Here is a 14,700-nt window from a genome sequence, read left to right on the forward strand (position 1 = left end):
GTGTTCTGTTAAAAGGGCACCGTAACAGGATGAAGGCAGAATTCAGCCAAACACTGGGCACAGATCATAAGTCACGCTGGTTTTTCTTTCTTCTAAACCAGGTGGTTCCAGTTTGCCAGTAGCATGAATTCAGAAAGAGACTCAGAAACGACCTTTGAGGAGGATTCTCAGCCTAATGACGAAGTGGTTCCCTACAGTGATGATGAAACGGAAGATGAGCTTGATGACCAGGGGCCTGCGGTCGAACCAGAACAGAACCGGGTCAACAGAGAAGCTGAGGAAACCCGGGAGACCCTCCGAAAAGGTAACCTCCCTGGGACTGGACCTGTCCGTGTCAGCCCCCGCGGGGCAGTGGCGACAGGTGCAAAGGCCGGCCGGCCCGTGGTAGGTGGTCCAGGGGGTGTCTCCCCTCTCTGAGGATACAGCCAGGAGAACAGTCGCTGGGCTCGGACAAGCACACGGCGTCCTCAGCATGCAGGGCTCCTCGACCTACCTGACCAGGTCTGCCTGGGATATGGCAAGTGTTGGTTTGCGTTGACTTTTAGAAGGGAGTTGCATATGGAAGAATTCACTTGTTCCTGCATCCGGGAAGCTTGGCGCTACCATACCTTTTGCTCAGTCATTTGTGACCGTGAGATGGTGTGGGCTCTGTTGGCTATCAGGGGCCTGTCATACATGCAGCAAATAGCAGAATCCGGGCAGCTCCGAGGCTCTCTGACCAGGGGCCAGGGCCGGACAGTGACTTAGGCTCTGTGTGCGGCGCGCTCTCTGTCACACCTACTCTACTCTCCCAGGAGTTCTTAAAAATAGCCCTAGACCGTCCGTCACTTAGCCCGACAGAGTGTAGCTTACTTTTATGATGAGGCTTTTTCCCCTGCAGCTTTTCTATTTCATTTTCCGCTGCTTCTCCCACCCTGGTAAGCGAATGTGATCTTTTCCTGTAGCCAATCCTTTCCTCCTTGGGCCCCAGATTTGCTCCAGATTTCAGATGGAAAATATTTCTTTCGTGGTTCCTCGAATTCCAGCTAAATAGCTTCTGTTTCTCATTTACAGAAGTTTCTGCTAAGTTAAGGTTTCTGACTCTGGGCATGTTGTCTCCACAGCCTCAGTCAGAATAACCTCTGATTCTATCTGGCTTCCCCAAACTCTCCATCACTAACCCATCTGTCCTCCAAGTCCCCCCCCCCGAAGCCCGCTTCCCTTGTGTCGCTCCCAGCTCCCCTCATCTTTCCTGCTGGGTTCTGCTCCCTGGTCCATGTGGGGTTTTCAAACTTTTCACCTGTAGGAAGAGCAACAGGGCGTGAAATGCCACCCGTGGGATGATCCATCCTGCTCTGGCCAGAGGCCGCCTTTCTCCCCGCCGCCATGTGGGGAGGTTCTCCATGGGAGAGAGCACGTGTCCAAATGGGCCTCCACCCACAACGGGCTCCGAAACCTGGCAGGCCATGGACCCATTATAGACTGTTTGCCGTCCTTGGTTTTCCATAGCAAACATTTAGAATGATCAGAACTTACTGTGGATTTCTGGCTGCAATTCCAAGCTATTGAGAGTTAAGCTTAAGTGCTTTCTGCCTTGAAGCAGAAGGTACTAAAATCATGTAAACTTGGGCTAAATAAAAATGGAAACACTGCTAATCTAGACAGGAATGTGGCCTCTGTCATAACAGGTCCAGGCTGGATGGTGTTCGAAGGGGGATCAAGCCAAAGTAGCCTGACGAGTTAGCAAAGGAGTTCTAGCTGACTGCCCCAGTCCTGAATACCACGTTTCTTCCTCATTCCTTCCCCCACTGAACCTCTCCGTTTCCTAGCACAATCTCCGATTTGCTATCATATGTGGCTATCTGATGAGTTGGCAGAGAACTGGCTCAGTGAGGTTCAGGGTGAACTTTGCTGTTGGTGCTTGGTGCCACGCTATCAGATGTGTGATCCAGGACCGGGGTTGGGTGCATGCAGAAATGTCAGGGAAGCGCGTGGTGGGTGGAAACTCTCACCTCTGGTTTTTTTCCAACTCCGCCTTCATGTCCTGGTGCTCAGGGCCATTTCCTGATCATTCCGTTTGCAGGTCATCTTCCTTATAGATTTCTACTGTTGGAATACAGGCCTCAGGGGAGCGCAGACTTGATCTTGGCTCTTCATAGTCTTTTCCAATGGTGGCTTATATTTTTAGGGGAAACTGGTGGTTCGTTCTTTCTTTCTTTCTTTCTTTCTTTCTTTCTTTCTTTCTTTCTTTCTTTCTTTCTTTCTTATTTGAGAGCGAGAGCATGAGGAGGGGGAGGGATAGAGGCAGAGGGAGAGGGAGAAGCAGACTCCCCACTGAGCAGGGAGCCCGACACGGGGCTCGATCCCAGGACCCCGGGGATCATGACCTGAGCCGAAGGCAGACGCTGAACCGACTGAGCCACCCAGACACCACCACCCCACCTTTTTTTCTCTTCAAGATTTTATTTTTAAGTAATCTCTACACCTACACCCAGTGTGAGGCTCAAACACACAACCCCAAGATCAGGAGTCGCATGCTCTACCAACTGAGCCAGACAGGTGCCCCTGGTGGTTCTCATGTCTTAAAATTCCTGTCAAATGACCTTGCTTGTGACTTTTAGAAATACCCTTATCCTAACACCTCTATCTGCCCTTCCAGACACACAGAGGACGTTCAGTAAGTGCTAGGACCTCTCTCCCTACATCCCCATTTCTGCCCTGCACGCCCCACAACAGATTGGCTTCCTCTCCTCCCCGCTCTGTTCCTCCCTTTTTCCTCTTCTCTCCTCCTTCTCCCTTCTTAATTTTTTTTTTTTCATATTCTCACTTGGTCATTTTCCCAATTAAGGTCGTGTCATTCTGACTTTTTTCAATTTAACCATTCTGTCATGACATTTTATATGAAGGACAGTTTTCTTCAAAGAGATCGGTTCTGGGGCGCCTGGGTGGCTCAGTCGGTTCAGCGTCTGCCTTCGGCTCAGGTCGTGATCCCAGGGCCCTGGGATGGAGCCCCGCATCGGGCTCCCTGCTCAACAGAGAGCCTGCTTCTCCCTCTCCCTCTGCCTGCTCCCCTGCTTGTGCTCTCTGTCTGTCTCTGTCAAATAAATAAAAAATAAGATCTTAAAAAAAAAAAAAAGAAATCAGTTCTTTAGAGACCAGAGCATGAGTCACTCTGTGAAGTCCTATGGGGCTGAGGAACGCCAGAGGCCAGTGCCCATCCCAGCAGAGCAGTGCCTAAAAGTGCATGAACCACATTCAGTCCTTTAACAGTATCGTCTGAGTGCAGAAAGTTGTTTTTTTCATTTATTTTTTTAAAAAAAGATTTTTACTCATTTATTTGAGCGAGAGCATGAGTGGGGTGAGGGGCAGAGGGAGAAGCAGCTTCCCTCTGAGCTGGGAGCCTGATGCAGGGCTCGATCCCGGGACCCTGGGACCATGACCTGAGCTGAAGGCAGACGCTTAACTGACTGAGCCAGCCAGGCGACCCAGAAAGTTGGTTTCTTAAAGATGCTCTAGCCCAACTGAGTTCAGCAAGTGTTTTGAGAGACCCATTTTGAGTGCATTTCCGTTGAAGGACCTTGGTTATGTGCTGTGAGCCTCCAGAACAAGGGTAAATATGCTGTTAGAATGTGCCACAGAGGAGGGGTAAACCCACAGATTTTACTGGAGTAATTTTACCCTTAGTTTACTTTGAGCAAGGATGGGCAAAAACAAATGGGAATGTTTCCCATGCTATGGGATGGACCCTCGTTTCCTGAGACACGAGAACAGCATTTGCCAGGGTGCGATCTGGGAAACATGACGTTTGCCAGATGCTCTAGGACACAAAGAGATTCGTGGCCCCCGAGACCAGAAACTCAGAATTCTTGAACCTCTTCTTGGAGTTTAAGTTTGTCCATTAGCTTAAAAGGATCCAAGAAGTTGAGGCATTAAAGAAGCCAGTTTAATTTTATTCAGCCACAGATTCCTAAAATTCCTTGACTCTAGAATGCTGTGGGGTTTTTAAATTTTTTTTTTTCCCATCCCACCATCGTGGTGACCCCTAGGTCAACTCCTTGGGTAATTCTGGGCCAGTCAGGAACCAGCTTCCAGATGAAGTCCTTGGGAATGCATAAGGGCTCGGGAGGGGCTCCTGGATTAATGCAAATTGGCTCTTTCTTCCAAGCGTGGGGGTGAAGGTGAAAGCTGTCTCGGACTGTCTCCTGCCTCCTTGGCCGCACTGCCTCATTGGCCACCTCTCCCATCTGCCCGCTCTGCTGGCTTACGCATGTACTCGCAGCTTCCCTGTCCTGCGGCACGTTCTTGCCGGAATCCTGCCTTCTGCCTTGGGCTGGTGGCCTGTCTCCTGTTCTCATGGCCAAGCTTCTGGAAACCCTTTTCTCTAGCACCACATCCTCCCATTCCCCTGGGTTCTTTCCCTCCACGGGCTACCCCACCAAGAACCCCAGTGCCAAGGCCAGCGGGCTTTTTTGTCAGCCATCATATTCCAACCTTTGTGATATCCAACCTTTTCCACCTTTGTGACAGCCTCTCCTGTGGGAGTGCTGAGCTCCTTGGAAGGTGGTAACATCCTCTTCCCGTTTCTCCTTCCTTCGGAAGAATGTTCACATCCCCCTTCGTACTCCATTCTCTCTCTACAGGCCTGCCTTTGGCAAGCTGACTCCCTTTAAGCTGCTCACCTGCCGTACCTCTGCATCACTCTGAGAGGCAAGGTGCGTGGTGGGGAAGAGGGAGGACGCTGGGTGCAGACTGTGGGCTTAAGCCCTGGCTTCGCCACTTTCCAGCTGTGTGACCTTGAGGAAAGGACTGCCCCTCTCTGTGCCTCAGTGTGCCCATCTGTGAAATGGGCACAATATCAGTACGTACTTCAGTGGGTAGTTGTACAGATTAAATCAGAAAATCAATGTAGGGGCGCCTCAGTGGCTCAGTCGTTAAGCGTCTGCCTTCAGCTCAGGTCATGGTCCCAGGGTCCTGGGATCGAGCCCCGCGTCGGGCTCCCTGATCTGCGGGAAGCCTGCTTCTCCCTCTCCCACTCCCGCTGCTTGTGTTCCCTCTCTCGCTGTGTCTCTCTCTGTCAAATAAATAAGTAAAATCTTAAAAAAAAAAAAAAAAAGAACCAATGTAAAGGATTTAGGATGGTTTCAGGCACACAGTAAATGCTCAGTAAATGGCAGCTGTTATCCCCACCACCCCCTCTGGCCAGTTCCTCCCTTAATGTCTTTCATATCAGACTGAAAGTGTCTACCCTCCCCCATCATCTCCTCTCTTCTTTCCATCATCAGACCTTCTTCTTGACCCCTCTACTTCCTTTTGGGGTACTCAAATTCTCCCAGACCCCCTCCCCCAGGCTGCAGCTGTGCACTCATTCTTTCAAATAGTTCCTTCTGTCCCCAGATCCAAGTATGGTGAATGGTTGCAGAGGTGGATGGGATAAAGCCCAGTTCGTTTTCCCGGCAATGAGTTTGCCCACATATTGAGGAAAGTTGGGGTGATTTAGGGTCACCCCCGCCTCTGCCATCCTATAAGCCTTTCCCATGAACACAGCCTTCCCCAGCCTTTTTGTTTGCAGACTTGTGGTCACTCATGCCACTCCCATCCTCGTGCTTTCCTAGGCCCCAGTGGTTTCTCAGGTGAAGCCTTCCACCTGGTGTCAGGTAGTTCAGCATACCCCCAGGAGGTCAAGGCATAAGTCTCTCCAAACAGAGAGCAGATTTGTGGAAAAGTTCACCCATGCCCACGTGAAACCGCAGGGACAAAGCGAAAGCTTGCAGAAAGAGCCCCACTTATGCAGTGACTTGGTCTTGTAATGAGTTGACCTGTGTTTCCACTCCGAGGGCTGGGACAGAGGAGCCTGGCCTGCTTCCTTGTGTAAAAGGCATGCTTGAGCTGCCAAGTGAGAGATGGGGAGCAGCTCACTAGGAGAGGGGAATGGGAGGCAGGAGAGTCCTCTCGGGGCACCAGGCTCTGTGCCTGGGGGGGGTTGTAGAGGCTCAGTGGGCATCTGTGGTTGAATGCATCAGAGAGCTTCAACACAGGTGTGAATAGGGAATCAGGTGTGCTCCTCAGTGGCCTTCCCTGGTCAAGGAAGGCTTCCTGGAGGCGAGGACACCTGAGCTGAGTCCTCGGTACGTGTGAGAGGGAAGTCAACCCCAGTGGTGTCAGGAGCGGGGTGTTCTAAGCTGAGGCAGCAGGAAGGGAGGCTCCGAGGAGCTGAGCATTCAGGGAACCCGGACCGGAGTCATCTTTGGAGCCTAGATGACGAGCTGGGTCAACAGCCATGCCCAAGTTTGGACCTTCTCCTGAAGGCCCCAGGGAACCATGACAGCGTTTTAGGATGAAAATAACATGGCTAGATGTGCAGTGGCCTCCTCCCAGCCTGGCTGCTCCTGTAGCCATGCTTGCTCCTCCCAATCCAATCGTCATTGGGGTGGGGGTGGGGGAATGATTTCACCGCGCTTGGGATCCGACTCCAGCTCCTTCCCTTGGCTGCTCGGGCCCATGTGATCTGGCCCTGTTGCCCTCTCCCAGCTGCCTGCCTTACTCACTCACCCCGTCCTACCCTCAGTTCCTGATTCATGCATACCTCCCCAGCCAGTGACTTTCCATCCACTCTTCCCAAAGCAGCCCCTTCCCTGTGCCTGGCTCCTTCTCACCCTTCAGCTCTCATTGGAATTGTCACTTCCATAGAGAAGTCTTCTGTGAGCCCCAGCCCTAGCCTGGAGCAGACCCCCAGTTGTAGGAGCCCCTTGCACTTTCCTTCATACCCCCGAGGGCACTTAAGATTATGTCCTTGAATGACTGTGTGACTCTATCCCACTAGACTGTTGTCTTCATGAGAATTTGGGGCCATGTTTATCCCATGCAAAGCCCAGAAAAGGCACTCAATGAATATGTCGGGGACATGGATTTATTTAGAAATCCCATGTTGGCCACAGCAGGGAGAGGAAAGTAGACAATAATCCAAGTAAAAACTGGTAAGGACCTAAACCAAGATGGCCGGGATGGAGAAAAGTGTGACAGATCATGATCGGTGTTAGGGATTTGACATTCACAAATCCCATTAGATCCGAGGGTCAAGAGAAAAGGAGGCCTGAGGGATACCTGCTGGCTTAGGCGCCCCAGTGGCTAGTCTAGTTGTCTGTTGCTCTATGAAAAGCCACTCCAAACCTGTTGGCACAAAGTCATCATCACGGTGCTCACAGATTCTGTGAGTCTGGCGTTCAGACAGGACGTGGCGGGAGTGATTTGCTTCTGCTCTAGGATGTCTGGGCCCTCAGCTGTGTGAAGACCTGAACAACCGAGGTGATTGGAATGACTGGGACCTGGAATCATCTGGAAGCTTCTTCTCTCATGTCTGGCACCTGATCTGGGTAATGCAAAGGCTCAACTGGGTCTGTAGATGGAAGCATCTCTGCTTAGTTTGGGCTTCTGCCAGCATGGCACTGGGCTGCAATGGGAGTCCTATGAGGGGGGCCACATCTGAAGAACTAGCATCCCAAAAGATCAAGATCAAAGCAGAAGCTGGTTGCAGAATTCAGACAGCATCACTGGTGCTGAGCATCTCTTGGTTACGAGAGAGTCACTGAGGCTAGGTCTGATTCAGGGGAAGGGAAATTAGATGCCCTTTGTTGAGGAGGAGTAAGAAGGTCACATTGCAGGTTGGGAGATACTCTTGCAGCCACCTTTGGAGAGTGCTTTCTGCCTCCGTGGATAACGGAGCCGTTTGTAGGGATGAGTAATGCAGGGGCAAGGAGAGAGGGTTGACCTTTTGTAGGTCGAGGAGAGAGGGTTGTTGTTTTGATCCTCACTAGTCGGGGACATCGGTGGGACTTCCACTTGTGTTGCTGGCCACCTGGCATGTTAAAAAGATATAACGAAGTGGTCAGAAATGATGTAGAAGGAAGCAGCCTTGTTACTGGGAAATGATAGCATTTCACATTCTTAACCATGAGGTGATGGACAGCACTGAGCTTCAGCTCCCAGACGCCCATCCCAGGGAGGGCAGGACTTCTGGGTTTTGCTGCGTCACGGAAGTGGCAGGTTCTTAGGGAGAGGGTGACTGCGGGTGATGGCTTTAGGGAAGGAGTCTCTCCGGTGAGTCCTCGGCCCTCATCCCTTCCACAAGCACACACGCCCCCTCCCACACAGCACAGCCATCTGCCAGCACCTGGGCTCTGGGCCGCACCCCTGCCCGGCTTGCATACCTGCTTGTGCTTGAGGTTAGCCAAGACACATGACGACTGCCTATCAGAACTCATTCTGCTCCTACAGCTTTGAAATTGGAGCCGATTCACACAGAGGCTCCAACATCATTTATCTTTGTTTTGTTTTTTGTTTTTTGTTTAAAACCAAATAATATAGTGAACAACATCATGTGGGGAAGCTAAGCCACTCACAGAACAGCTTCTAGGCGCCTCTGAAGCGTGTGCCCATGAGCTGCTGGTTCTTTCACATCCAGACCTTTCTTCTTGCCCGGGGTGGAAGGCTCTCTGTACTTGAAAATATAAAACTGCATTTCTTTCTTTCTTTTCTAAAGGTGAGCTCTAGGCCCAACGTGGGACTTGAACTCATGACCCTGAGATCCAGTAGTCACATGCTCTACCGACCGAGCCAGCCAGGTGCCCCCAAACTGTATTTCTTTAAAACTCTCCTCCAGGGGCGCCTGGGTGGCTTAGTTGTTGGGCATCTGCCTTCAGCTCAGGTCATGCTCCCAGGGTCCTGGGATTGAGCCCCGCGTCGGGCTCCTTGCTCCTCGGAGAGCTTGTTTCTCCCGCCCCCACTCCCCCTGCTGTGTTCCCTCTCTTGCTGTGTCTCTCTCTGTCAAATAAATAAATAAAAAAAAAAAACCTTTAAAAAAATAAAAATAAAACTCTCCTCCAACTCAGAATTTGATGGTTCAGAATTCTGTTCAGGGGTGAAATGATCAGTGGTTGGCATTATTTAAGATGGAATGTTCAGTCGAGGAAGTTGCTCCCGCTCAGCATGATTTCAGATTGGGTGTGGTGTCAACGAAACAAGGTCAGGTGTATACCTGTTGAAAGTGGTATCCTCCCAGAAGAATCTGGGGATAAGGATGTGGACCTCTAGAGCATCTTTGAATTCATTCTTATCTGGGATCAAAACACGGATTGGCTCATTGAGATACGTAAATCATAGGAAATCCATGAAACATGCCGAAGAGCTATATTTTCCACTCAAGTGGATGCATTTTGACTTTTCAACGCATACCCCATGTGGAAGTTCCGCTCTGGCTACTCATTTTTTGTCTTGAAGAAGCTGTAGGCTGCCTTCTACCACTTTAGCTTTATGAATGCCACAGTAACTGTCGGCTTCTAAAATGAAGGGTGTGTGGGGTGTTCTTGGCTGAGTAATTTGTAATGGGGGAGGGGATGATGAGACTGTTCTATCTTGTTGTGTAGAACTTGCTTTTGAGTAATGTCATTTATGACCGAACCTCGAGCAAGAAGCTCTTGCTCATGGAGACCTATGCAGGGGTTGTTTTTCTGAGGGCCAGTTTGAAACCTGCGGCCCTTAAGTAGGTTTTTGATGATAGAAGTCACCTTAGGAAGACACTTGGCACTAACCGGGGGTTCTCAGTCCTGCCGGCACAGCAGAATCTTGTGTGGGGATTTTAAACTCCCTAGATGCCTGGGCTCAGTCCCTGGCGATGCTGAGAGGGTAAGTCTAGAGTGAGGCAAGGGGAGGATCCATATTTTAAAGATTTTTTGTTTATTTATTTGACAGAGAAACACAGTGAGAGAGGGAACGCAAGCAGGGGGAGCGGGAGAGGGAGAAGCAGACTCCCCATGGAGGAGGAAGCCAGATGTGGGGCTCGATCCCAGGACCCTGGGACCAGGACCTGAGCCGAAGGAAGCTGCTTAACGACTGAGCCACCCAGGCGCCCCAAGGATCCATATTTTAAAATGAATCCCAGGGCACCTGGGTGGCTCAGTTGGTGTCTTCAGTTCCCCCAATGAGACTTCTAGCTCATCTGTGGCTCCTCTGTCTACCCAGTCACCCCAGCTGGCATCCCGGGGTCACCTTTTTTCTCATTCTTTCTTCCTTGCCCACATTCACACCACTGTCCTACAGTTCTTGAATCTGGCTTCTCTCCATTTCCAGTCCCTTAGTTCTGGCTCAGGCTCACATCCACTCTGCCTTCAGGGACTGCAGCCGTCTCCTGCCTCTAGATTTGTTCCCTTCAAATACATCCTGCTCACTGTTGTGAGCGTGACCAGGGCAAATCACAATCTGACCAGGCCACTGCCGTCCTGAGTCCCTGGGGCTTGGCTGGACATCAGAACCCGTAACCCCACAGACGTCCATCTTTTCCTATATTGTTCACTCTTGATTTATTCCCACCCACCATCCCACTGCCTTTAGAAACATATTTTTTTAAAATAGCAAATACAATGGTATAATGACCATAAGAAAATCAAGCAACTTACATATTGGCTTTATATGTAAACCTGTAGAGGGAAGGAATTGAATTGTAAGCATATTGTTTTAAAAGGTAGTACATGCATATAGATCTAATTATAGGAGGGAACAGTGAAGATGAAGTCTCCTAACTTGTCTCCTCTGTCCTTCAGCCGTGTGGTTTCCTTCCCCAGAAAGAAACTGATGTTGTCAGTTTCTCAAATGTCCTTCCGGAGATATATACACACTTGTACATGCAAAGAACACTTACCCGTGTCCCTGTATACCTACAGATACGTAAACACACCTGTCCCAGTACGTGTATATGCATGCATCCCTATTGTGTATTAATTCTGTGTGTTCCATAGCTGAAAGCACAGTATGGTAGACACCCCTGCTTTTGTCTCTTAGTGTAATTTGGAGACCTTCTCTGTGAGTACATGGAAAGCTGCCTTATTCTTTTTTTTTTTTTTTTTTAAGATTTTCTTTATTGAGAGAGACAGAGAGCATGAGCAGGGGAAGGGCAGAGGGAGAGGGACAAGCAGACTTCCCGCTGAGCAGGGAGCCTGATACAGGGTTCGATCCCAGGAGCCCAACTGAGGTGACCTGAGCTGAAATCAGGTGCTTAAATCGACAGAGCCACCCAGGCACCCCAGCTGCCTTATTCCTTTTTGCAGACTGCATAGACTTGTCATGTAGCTGTTTAACTAGCTGCGCGTGGTGGCATTTGGGTTGTTTCTGATCTTCCCGATAAACAGGGCTCCATCAAATAGCACCAAGACGTGTCATTTCTCCTGTGTATGAATATATATGTGGGGGGTAAGTTCTTACACATGGGATTGCTCCATCAGCCAGTGCACATGGGTGTGTTAAAATCTGAAAGATGTGGTCCAGTTGCTGTTCACAGAGACCACTTAAGGTGGCCTGACCCTCCACTTTCTTTTCAATCCAGTGTGTCATCAGATTCTTTCCTCTTTGCCAATATTTTGCCATTGTAGGCTAAAAATTGGTACCTCCCAGAAGAACTGCACTTCTTTTTTTTTATGAGTTTGAGTATCTTTTCACATATTTAAGAACCATTTGAATTTCCCTTTGTATGAAATGTCTATTCATGTCCTTTACCCACTTCTCTCTTCTGTGGTTTGTTGGTTTTTTCTTTTTGATGTTAAACTTTAGATCTTTTTCCTCTTGCTTTGCTGTAGTTCATACCAACCTGTGTAGCTGTCTGGTTGTTGGCATGTCTATAAGCAAGAATTCAGAATCAGCAGTAAGGATGAGGGGTCTGGGGAACTTACTTTCTATATGTCAGCGGTCAAAAGTTTGGGTGACTTTGGGAGCACTCTGAACATCATGTAGCCATGTTTAGATGTACTGAATACACATTTACCAAATTTGGGGACAACCCTGAGGCATAGCTGGCTGATGTCACATGCATATCTGGACACACGCATTGACAGTTTTACTAATGTTGTTAGTTGCTATCTTCATAGCTTTTTACCAAAGGGCCATACGTGCATTTTTTGCTGGTAAATTTATTATTTCTTCTCTTTTCTTAGTATTTTCATTCTAGAAAATGGGACAAGCTTTCTTCTTTTTCTGTAAATTAGTCTTATGGTCCAGATGTCTAGTAAAGTTGTCTGTTTCCAAGTGAGCAATTAGTAAACGTTTCATCAAGAAGACAAATATTTCCAAGTGCTATTTTGCTGCCCTTCCTAAAGGCATGTGCTTTACTGCAGCATTTCTCAAACCATATTAGGAGGTGTTCTGTGATTTTTTTAAATTTTATTTATTTATTTATTTTTAAAGATTTTATTTATTTATTTGACAGAGAGAGAGAGAGCACAAGTAGGCAGAACACCAGGGAGAGGGAGAGGAAGAAGCATGCTCTCCGCTGAGCAGGGAGCCTGACGTGGGGCTCGATCCCAGGACCCTGGGATCATGACCTGAGCCGAAGGCAGGCGCTTAACCGCCTGAGCCACCCAGGCGCCCCGTGATTTTTTTTTTTTAATGTGCCTGTGGTCACATTAATTTTGAAAAGACTGAATCAAATACAATTAAATAAATTTCTTCTCTGAGCCTTTAATGTACCAGTGGGTCCACTGAATGTCCAGAAGAGGGATGCAGTACGACATGCTGTCTTTTGCAAATGTATTTAAGCACAGAACACTGTTTTTACTTTTTTTTATGGTCTCCACTTGAAATATTCCTCAAGCAATTAGCACAACACTCAGAGGAGAATCAGGAGAAGACATCAGTTTATTTGCCCTCTGATTTGTCTGAATTATGCCAACAAGGAACCTTGTTGGAAATTGGGTTATTGATTATTTGCCTGCAATCAGATTTCTAAAATTAACTAGAAAATTCCTGTGGTTAAGGTCAGCATGTTGCAGATAAAGACATACTGGTTACTTTCTTCAGTCTCCCCAAGGAGTTATCGCAGCATAAAATTAAGAGACCAAGGGCATTTCTGGTAGACCCTTCACTGCCCCTGCTTGAGGTCAGACACCCTTTCTGTCAGAAGCATCCACATCAAAATGGGCTGGGGATGAGGCGTAGTATGGGACAGACAGGGACCACTGGCTGGGGGACTTAATTATGAGGGAAATTTCAAGCAAACAGAGTTGCTGGAGGGGAAGTAGGTGGGGGGATTTGGGTAACTGGGTGATGGGCATTAAGGAGGGCACGTGATGGAATGAGCACTGGGTGTTATATACAACTGATGAATCACTAAATTCTACCCCTGAAACTAATAATACACTATATGTTAGCTAAATTGAATTTATTTATTGATTTTTAAGATTTTATTCAATTATTTGAGAGAGAGAGAGAGAGAGAGAGAGACAGTGTGCACGAGCAGGGGGAGGGGCAGAGAGAGAAGCAGACTCCCCGCGGAGCAGGGAGCCCAACTGGGGGCTCGATCCCAGGACGCTGGGATCATGACCTGAGCCGAAGGCAGATGCTTAACCGACTGAGCCACCCAGGCGTCCCAACTGAATTGAATTTAACTAAAAAATTAAAACAAACGAAAAAGAGCCACAAGGGAGCCAAGGAATCTAGCTCATTAACTAACTGGGCGGCTTATTCTTTCGAGTTTTTCTGAGATTGATTTTTATCCCTTCCCCTTGGCCTTTTCTTGCTTCTTGAGGAATCCAGTCTATTTTCCTTCTCAGCCTTCCTGGGGTTTAGGACGGCAGCTCGGTGAAGTTCTGGGACACTGGTAGCCGGAGGTGTGTCGCGAGCCATCTGCAAGCTAACGCAAACCATTAAAAGCACATACGTTTTCAAGTTACCATAACACAGAATGGATTCAAGATGACCCTATAAAATACCTTTTCTACCCACTTTTATTTAGATCTCCCATTTTTTTTTTTTTAAGATTTTATTTGTTTGACAGAGACACAGCGAGAGAGGGAACACAAGCAGGGGGAGTGGGAGAGGGAGAAGCAGGCTTCCCGTGGAGCAGGGAGCCCGATGTGGGACTCGATCCCAGGACCCTGGGATCATGACCTGAGCCGAAGGCAGACACTTAAAGACTGAGCCACTCAGGCGCCCCAGATTTCCTATTTGAGTGGGGAAGAAATGTTCTGATTGCGTACATTATATTCTGATTGCGCAACAGACAGTGCACATTGTAACAGTGCTTATGAGTCCTCTTATAGTTCCATTTTAGTTTTCCCATTTGATAAAATTGCACTTCCACTAGAAAGAGGCTGGGTGCAGTTTCTTTTGTAATGGCACAATCATTATGATTACCAAATGAATGGCAGCCAAAATGATGCAAGAGAAATTGTCAGTAATGGTACTGTGGTTTTTAAAAAAGTAACTAGGTTAATTATTTGCATTCTTCAGTAGTCCACACTTGTCCCTTTTGCGTTATCTGTACTTCCTATGAGGGAAAAGTCTAGAGAAATGAATCCTTTAAAAAAATGAAATGCAATATATTCAAAAGTATGTCTTTACTTTGATAATTGTATAAGACCGATAATTTTAGAATTCTTTACCTGTAAATGCTCTTTAATATATTCCCATCTCCAAAAATAGTTCAGTCCCGTTAGTTGTTAATTTCCCTCCCTTGCCAGTGTGCCAGGGAGGGAGGGGTGCATCCAAACTGGGTTGGCCCACTCATGTATGTCCTACAAAGGAAGTTCATCTGGTGTGCATGTTCAAACCCAAGTTACTGGAGGACCTGATGCCAAAGAGGTGCTTCCTCAACTTTCCTTCCTAATTGATGACATCCTTGTCTTGAGTTTTCATAGCTGTGGCATGCTTATCCCTTCCTGTTAGGAAACCAAGCATGGCCTG

At 48.2% G+C, this 14,700-nt stretch overlaps 1 protein-coding gene across 1 annotated transcript in view; it reads left to right on the plus strand.

The window, feature by feature from the left end:
* The window catches only part of ATP8B1 (ATPase phospholipid transporting 8B1), a 118,916-nt gene that overhangs the window by 58,586 nt on the left and 45,630 nt on the right, over positions 1 to 14,700 (plus strand). The window contains exon 2 of the mRNA XM_025886670.2: positions 102 to 304. Within this exon, the coding sequence (XP_025742455.1) occupies positions 102 to 304 (203 nt within the window). The remainder of the gene's footprint in view (positions 1 to 101; positions 305 to 14,700) is intronic.

This window comes from Callorhinus ursinus, unplaced genomic scaffold, assembly GCF_003265705.2.
Source record: "Callorhinus ursinus isolate GAN/ISIS: 27379988/994484 unplaced genomic scaffold, GSC_fseal_2.0 scaffold11, whole genome shotgun sequence".
NCBI classification, from domain to species: domain Eukaryota; kingdom Metazoa; phylum Chordata; class Mammalia; order Carnivora; family Otariidae; genus Callorhinus; species Callorhinus ursinus.